This window comes from Podarcis bocagei (assembly GCF_964188305.1).
Source record: "Podarcis bocagei genome assembly, chromosome: 17".
Classification (NCBI taxonomy): Eukaryota; Metazoa; Chordata; class Lepidosauria; order Squamata; family Lacertidae; genus Podarcis; species Podarcis bocagei.
The window spans coordinates 41,385,357-41,393,864 of record NC_138143.1 but is presented as its reverse complement, the minus strand read 5'-3'; the positions used below and the strand labels follow the sequence as shown (position 1 = coordinate 41,393,864).

Below are 8,508 nucleotides of genomic sequence, written 5' to 3'. Positions count from 1 at the left end.
TTGATAGGTTTCCCAATTGAAGTAACACACATTTTAACATGCTTTAATTCTTCCTGGGGAGTCAGCTCCCCTCCTCTTTCAATTAATGTGCATTCACCACCAATCACAAGTTATGTTCACGAGTGTGCGACCAGAAACCTCCGCTCCATTTCTCGTTATCAGCCATTTATGCCTTTAAAAATAGAAGCTGCGAGTTTTTCCCGGCTTTAATAAAGCACTTAGTATCCTGTACAAACCATCTGGTGTCTGAGTAAGTCTTAAGTCATACAAAGTGATGCTGGTTAATTTCATAGGATGACTGGCCTTAGGGCAGCCCCAAATTGGAGCTAAAAAGTATCTCTTTATTTACAGAATCATGAATTATCAAAAATTCCTGCAGCATGCACTCCCCTCGACCCATCCCAAAGGCAGCCACCGATGTTTTCTGCTTCTCATGGCAACCCAATCACTGCTTAGACTCCAGGAAACAGAAGCGGTCTCATCCTATACCTGGGGGAAAGCGTGGATGCTGGGAAGACCTCAGGCCACTGGACTGCCTATGGGGATGCTTATGTAAAGAACTGCATTTCAGAGGTGTGCCTTCCCTTAAAACAAACCCAAACCCAACGACACCTGCAGGTGGCTTTGGCTTACTCCGATCTCACTCAGCCTCTACTCCGGCTTCAAACCAGCTTGGCAGCGGAGCGAAAGAGGAACGCCCAGTCAATTGATCTGGGCTGGAGGAACCCGAGGAGGGAGCTTCTCCCTTCGCCTCCGGCTGGCGGGGCGGGGTCCGGATGGAAGGCGGGTCTCTATAAAGATAGACACGCAGGGCGCCCCCCGCAAGAAAACTCTGGCCGCCGCCGCTGCTGTTGCTGCGCGTTTTGGAGAGGAGCCTGCGGCGCTTTGGTGAGTGGAGCGCGGAGGCGAAGGGAGGCTGCGCTTTCGCCTTCTCCTTCTTCTCCTTCTCCGGAGGAGCTTTGCCCATTTGGCATAGGGAACAGAGGGTGTGTTTTTTTGTGGGGTGCGACCCCCCTTTGAGCCTCTATATGCCAAGTAAATGGCAGGAAGCCTGGATGGCTGAAGGGACGCGAGCGCTACTACTGGGTGCCAGCCGCCGCCGCCCCCCCCTAACTGCTGCGCCCTCTTAATGCGCGCTCCCTGCAAACAGAAAGCTAGCGCATCAGGGAAAGAAGGGGTTGCGTGGGTTTTTGCTATCTGGTTCGCTCCGCTTTCCTGCTTGCATGGAGTTTTTAATAGAGGAAGCATGGGAAATTGCGGGTCTTCCCATCCGCACGACCGTCCCTGCACTCGTATGCGGTCTGTTCTTATTCCAACGCCTTGCTCTGCTGTGACACACATTCTTCAAGATGCGGCTTGTTTTCCTAAATGCAATCTACTTGGGAGTAAGGGCCACCGAAATTGCTGTGGCATGCTTCTGAGTAAACGCACGCAATAATGTTAGGAGTTTTTTTTCCTGTTTTTTAAAGGGGAGGAAGCCCCAGTAGTGACAGTGTCTTAGTCAGCTAAAAACCGCAAGCAAGTTCTTTTGTTGCACAGCCCCCTTGCATATCTCTCTTCTTCACACCAAGTTAAATAGAAAAGGGGTGTGGAGAAGAGACCAAGAAAAGTTCGTGATGGGTCTTTAGTTCAGAGTGGGGAACTTGGGACGCTCCAAATGTTACTGGAGGTACAAACTTAATCACAAAGACATTGCAAAACTGCCTTGAAAACACCAGAAAAAGTTTCCATGTTGTTCTTGGGTGTCCTATCACTAGGTCTGGTTGAAATATGTAACTTAACCTTTGGTTGCCACAGCAGTAACACTGTTAGCACACATTCAAGACTAAGCCGGGTCTGGTATGGTTTCAATTTGGATGAGGGCCAGTCTGTTAAAATTCCTGCATATGGGGGTGGACTAGATGACTCTGGGTGCCCATTCCAACTTTGATTCCTTTTCCCACTGGGGCACAGGCCACATGTGATAGAAAGCTTGTAGGTGTGTGGGGGGGGGGTTGTTGTTTTGTTTTACCACGGCAGTTAAGGAAGCACCTGCCACTCCATTCCTGTTCGTTTTTCTAATTTCGAAAATGCCCTGAAAAGAGTTCTGAAACTTGCCTGGTTGTGAACAGAAATTATGACGGATTGGGCCAAGCTTGCACACTAATATGTTGATATCTCAGGGCCGTAAGGCTCTTGGCTTTCCCCCTTTTGTTCCTAAGAAGGCTGCCTCCTGTTTCCCCTGCATCTTGTTTCTGGGTCTCGCTAGCCTTTTGCGTCTGCCACTAACCAGCCCTCTTTTGAGGGTCTGGCTATATAGAGAACTGTTGCCATTCCTAGGTGTGACGGGGAGTGGTTAAGAGGCAGGGAAAGGCATCCCATTTGTGTACCTAGCACCCATAAAAACATTAGGGTTTCTTCCTTGCTCTTATTTCCCCCTGCCTCAATTAGCCATGTGGGTTAAACCACAGAGCCCAGGACTTGCCGATCAGAAGGTCGGCGGTTCGAATCCCCGCGACGGGGTGAGCTCCCGTTGCTCAGTCTCTGCTCCTGCCAACCTAGCAGTTTGAAGGACGCCAAAAAGTGCAAGTAGATAAATAGGTACCACTCCAGCGGGAAGGTAAACGGCGTTTCCGTGCGCTGCTCTGGTTCGCCAGAAGCGGCTTAGTCATGCTGGCCACATGACCCGGAAGCTGTATGCCAGCTCCCTCGGCCAGTAAAGCGAGATGAGCGCCGCAACCCCAGAGTCAGCCACGACTGGACCTAATGGTCAGGGGTCCCTTTACCTTTAAATAAGACTTGCAAGCCACAGGTGGGTGTTACAGTTGTTCTACCTCCCCTGTGTTCAGCTGCCAAGTACTGGAAAACTGCATTTTCCTGTGCTTCTAGCCAAGTACTTCTAACCTTGCGCAAAGGATCACTGCCTGAACATCTCTCTGGCACTGCCATTACAGTACACATTGGTGAAGCCTCGTCTCTGTGACATGCTGTGTTGGTTTGTTCAAACTAGCAGTAGCATGTAAAATGGCAGTCCATGTTCATTGCACACCCAGTGTTCATGTGCCTGCACCTGTGAAGGGGGAGAGGGTTTAGCATGTATATTGATTTTTGTCCTCAGTCAGTGCCCAAGCCCAAGTCAGAGTCTAATCGTCTGACTGGCAACAAGGATACTAAAATATATTTTTCCCAAGTAGCAGGTCCTTTGGAGAGGGCACCCAACACCAGTTTCCCTCTTTAAAATATTTCAAAGGTTTTAAAAGCAACATTTGGAGCAAAACAACACCACCACCATACTGTAATTGGACATGGAAGAAATTATAATAAAATAGGGTGTGGGAGAAAAGAGGAGAGGTTCTGTGTTGTCAGGTATTCTTCCTGTCAAGATGTTGTGGTATGTGAACTTCTGCATCTTAGTAAATGAATGAGCTCTGGATTGTTGACTGGGACTCTCTAGAAACTGCCCTCGTGCAGTAGTTGTGTGGTAGAGAATGCTCAAACTCCAAAGAGAGCCAGTGTGGTGTAATGGTTAAGAGCGGTAGTCATGTAATCTGGGTAACCGGGTTCGCGTCTCCGCTCCTCCACATGCAGCTGCTGGGTGACCTTGGGCCAGTCACACTTCTTTGAAGTCTCTCAGCCCCACTCACCTCACAGAGTGTTTGTTGTGGGGGAGGAAGGGAAAGGAGAATGTGAGCCGCTTTGAGACTCCTGAAGGGGAGTGAAAGGCGGGACATCAAATCCAAACTCTTCTTCTTCAAAGAACTCAGCCATAGTAACTAAACCCGGAATATAGGGATTTGTGTGGTGAGGGAGGGAGGGGTGGTGGTGGTGTGGGATAATTGGGGGGGGGGTAGACAGAAAAGGTAATGAGACCATAAATCTAAGGTACAACCCTATTCTATATTCAGAGTATTTTAAGGGAAGGTGTTTGTATTGCTCACAACAAATGAGCATTTGCTGCTTTGAACATTTAGAAAGCTTGGGAGATAAAATGTAAAAGCTTAGAATATACTGCAGATAAACTGGCTTCAAAGGAAGGTCAACACAGTCCATCCTTCCATTGGTATTAATGGAGCTAACCTGGGTGACTTGGACTGAACCCGTGAACCACAGCAAGTCTGGTGGTGCACAGAATAAGTTGCCAGGCTCCCAGCTCTTTCCATGAAGGGCTTCCCAAACCAACTGCAGTCTCTCATATTTGCTGTACCCTGTTGCTGTAACTGGATGGTCTGATTAACATGTTCTTTTCCTCCCCCCCCCCTTTCTTTTTTTTTAGTTACTTAAAAGATCAATCTACAATGGCAGACAACAGACCAAATGCTGATTCCTTGTCCCGCAGTGTGCTCAGCTGGGATCAGGTCAGTCGTCTTCATGAGGTCCTGTCCGAGGTGGTGCCAATTCACGGAAGAGGCAACTTTCCGACTCTGAAAATAACTCTGAAGGATATTGTCCAAACTGTTCGCCGCAGGCTAAGTGAAGCAAACATTAAGGTGCACGACGTCCGTCTGAATGGTTCCGTGGCAGGTCATGTCTTGGTCAAAGACAATGGACTGGGTTGTAAGGATCTAGACCTTATCTTTCAAGTATGTCTCCCAAGTGAGACCGAGTTCCAGTTGGTCAGAGATGTGGTTTTGCAGTCCCTCTTAAAATTCTTGCCTGAAGGTGTCAACACCGTAAAAATTAGCCCCATGACCCTTAAGGAAGCCTATATTGAGAAGCTGGTGAAAGTGTGCACCGATATTGACCGATGGAGTCTAATCTCTCTCTTCAACAAGCATGGCAGGAATGTAGAGCTCAAGTTTGTGGATCGTATAAGGCGGCAGTTTGAATTTAGCGTGGACTCTTTTCAGATAATACTAGACTCTCTGCTCTTCTTCTATGATTGCTCAGAGAACCCAATGTGTGAGCATTTCCACCCAACTGTGATTGGGGAAAGCATGTATGGTGACTTTGAGGCAGCCTTGGATCACCTGAAGAACAGGCTGATAGCCACCAAGAACCCCGAGGAGATCCGAGGAGGAGGTCTCTTGAAGTACAGCAATCTGCTTGTGAGGGACTTCAAGCCCATGGACAAAGAGGAGATAAAAACCCTCGAGCGTTACATGTGTTCTAGGTTCTTCATAGACTTCCCAGACATTCTAGAGCAGAAACGCAAGTTGGAGACATACCTCCTGAACCACTTTGCCGAAGAGGACAGAAGCAAATATGACTACCTAATGACCTTGCGCGAAGTAGTCAACGAGAGTACGGTGTGCCTCATGGGACATGAGCGAAGGCAGATACTGAACCTCATCTCCCTTCTGGCGCTCAGAGTGCTGGTAGAGCAAAACCTCATCCCCAATGCCACCAATGTCACCTGCTACTACCAGCCAGCTCCGTATACCAGTGATGCAAACTTCAGCAGCTACTACCTTGCAGATACATATGGCCAGTCTCATCCTACCTGGCTGCCTTGTAACTGATTTTGAGCTTCCTATTTTTCAAAGCCCCCCAACCAACTCACACCAATCGAATGGCTCCTGGTTCTCTTTCCTCGTTCCTTAAATAGCCTTGGTCAACCCATAGAGTGGGCCTCATCTTTCCTAGTTTCCTTGCCTCTCCTCTCCTCTCCCCGGGAGAACTGTCCCAATTCTGTTCCCCAAAACTTCTTAAAACTGAAGATAGAAAGATGCTGTTGGGACAAAGCCAGAGCAGTAGTAACTGCTCGATTGCTTCCATGCCATGTTGTCTTCTGAAGTTTGAATTAAGTTATCTTTGCAAATAATGAGGATTAGGCTGATATGACTATGGAAGATCATAGCTACAGTCCTGTATGACATTAGGCTGTTCAAAGTCAATAGGACTGAAGCAGCTTCTGAACTGTATACAGGACTGAAGCCATTTTCTTTTCCCTCAGAAAGTCTTAAATTAGCAGTTGACTCATTGCTGCTGTAGCAGGACTAAAGAATGGATTTCAGTTTGGAGAGGATAATGACGTCTGTCAAAACTGTCCCTTTTAGTTTAAAGAAAATAAGGCTATCCTAAATTACATGATGCAGGAATTCTAAGAACCCAAGTCAAGCTGTTTTTTTTAAAAAAGCAAAATACTAGAAAATATATGGTGATTATGAAACTTAAGTTTAATATATTATTTTCCACTGGTGTTTGGACTGACCTGCCAGGGAAATATGGAATACTTCTGCCCCCCCCCCAGAGTTCAGCTGAAACTGCAGGATCTTCCTAAGTCTCTGATGTCACAAGTCTGATCAGTAGGAAACTGGGATGGCTTTACTTTGTTATGTTTATGTACTGTACCATTGGCTTGTAAGTGTGCATAGTTAGGGATTTCTAGAGTACAGCAGTATTGTTGAAGACAAATTGGTAAAAAACCTCACTTGAAATAATTGTTCCAAGCTTGCGGATGGCCTGGGCTGGAAGAGGGTTTCTATAACATGGATTTTCTTGTTTTCAGGGGGATTCCCCTTGAAAACTGGGTTCATTAATAATTATTTTTTTAAGTATCATTTATTTAAAAATGATATTTTTGGCCAAAGGTCAGTTGTGTGCCCCCCCCCCCGCCCGCAAGCCTCAAAGTATATAAGTGGGTCCGTTCTCACATGTGGTGTTTAAAGAGCCTGCCTTTAAGAAAGGATCCTGCAAAGATGTCCTGTTAATAGGTAACATGGTGTAGACTAGAGATATGGAAGACCCAGAAAAAAATTGGAAAAATTGGGGACCTTCACATTGCTAGTGCAAAAGATCAGTGTTATGGTTGGCAATGTTAATTTGCACTTCAGTTAAAGGAATCCATGTTTTGATGAACTGTCACAGGTATGGGAAATGCAAACAGTGGGTCCCAGCAGAAGTCTTGAAATCTGTCTATCAAATTCAAAAGGCAGTAAAAGAAAAACAACAAGAATCTCTTGGGCTGTCCACGGTGTTCCTATAGTCGAAAGGCCAGCCACCTACTTAATAGGCGAACTTTCTGTACATTTCCCCCCAAAGGAAACTAAGCTAAGGTTAGGCGTGGGATCGTGATGGAAATACTTATGGGAAACACACTGTGTTGGGATGGCATTGAGTTAATGAGGAATAGTACTTGGCCCCCTTCTCATTTAACTGTTCAAAACAAGCGGGCAGAGGGTTTACTTACTCTTAGTACTGCTACTTCTGCAACACAGAGATAAACACTATCTGTAGCCATGCAGATGTCGCTGGCTGTTCGAAAGCAGCAGCACCTTGAGTGAAGTAGTAGTTGAACAAAACTGATAAGCAGGGAAGTATAGGGCTTGTGATTTGAGTGCCAAGGACTTGTCGGTTTCAATTGCTCTTGGCCATTCTGCACATTTTTTGCTGAGTAATTTCAGACTGCCTGAATGTTTCTTGACTGTGCTCTTCTGTCTATACATTGATCTGCCTGTACATCAAGGCACATACTTACTCTTAATGTAAAGACCTACAAACTGCAGGATTCCTTCCTTTCACATGGCTGTGTCTTGGGGGAGGGGGAGGAACAGAAAGAAGGATCGTAAAAAAGAAGCAAAATTTAGATTCCCCCCCCCCCAGCACTGAACTCAAAGTTGAAATGGACTATAATCTTAAGAGTAGCATTTCTTTACACTGGAAGAAACCTTTTCCACGCACGTCTGGTAAATATGTATTTCTTTAAATTGTAAACCTAATGTCAGTTGCCAGATGAGCAGCTTTTCGGAGCGCTACCGATGCGTATCTTATTTTGGGTTCCTTAAGGTGAAAAATAAAGTCTGTCAACTTAAACATGACTCTTGTTGTTCTTCCCCCCCTCCCCCTCATTAAGGGGTTTTCCAATGGCAGCTTAATTTATAATTCCTCCACACATCCCTTGCCCAGGTCAAATATCAACTATTTAATATCCTTTTTGTTCTTTAGTACCTTAGGTTGGAGAAAGATGTGGAACCAGCTTGCCTATTGACTTCTCAAGGGTAGTGACTTTTTTTCCTACCAGCCAGGCTGTTAACTCCTTACACAGTACGTATAAGCTAAACAAGCTATAGCTTAGGGCCCCACTGTCTTGCCCCCCCCCCAAAAAAAAATTAAAGAAAAAAAGCCTGGATGTACATTTCCCAAATATAAGATAAAAAACAAATAAAATAAAACCTACATATAGCAACAGTGTTTGTGTTATGTAGCCTCCTATGATGTAAATAATGCCCCCCCCCCCCGCTAGCCTGCTCCCTAAAATATCACTGGTTTGCTCATTTCTATACATAGGCTGCCTACATTCTGCATGTGCAAATGGCTTTAGATACCTATTAGGTCCATAAATTACCATATAGCATATATCCAACACAAAAAACAGCGACAATTTGTTGTTGACGACAAAGCACAGCTGGACATATAAAAGGGCCCCATTACCTTCAGTAGCTTAGGGCCTCATCAAACCTAAATCCAGCCCTGATTAAGATACTAACATGACCACCACAGTGCCCTGTTGTTGTTGTTGTTGTTGTTGTTGTTGTTGTTGTTGTTGTTGTTGCTTAGTCGTTTAGTTGTGTCCGACCCTTCGTGACCTCC

General features: G+C 45.8%; 1 protein-coding gene across 1 annotated transcript; it reads left to right on the top strand.

Annotated features, from left to right (window-relative positions):
• The first annotated feature begins 705 nt into the window (after positions 1–705).
• TENT5C (terminal nucleotidyltransferase 5C) lies at positions 706–6,638 on the top strand. The gene is made up of 2 exons (XM_081177287.1): positions 706–888; positions 4,253–6,638. Exon 2 carries the CDS (start codon positions 4,275–4,277, stop codon positions 5,436–5,438), a length of 1,164 nt encoding a protein of 387 aa, XP_081033413.1. The 5' UTR covers positions 706–888; positions 4,253–4,274; the 3' UTR covers positions 5,439–6,638.
• Positions 6,639–8,508: the final 1,870 nt, after the last annotated feature.

Coding starts and splice junctions, on each gene's coding strand:
- TENT5C (XM_081177287.1), top strand. CDS start 4,275: ATGGCAGACAACAGACCAAATGCTGATTCCTTGTCCCGCAGTGTGCTC.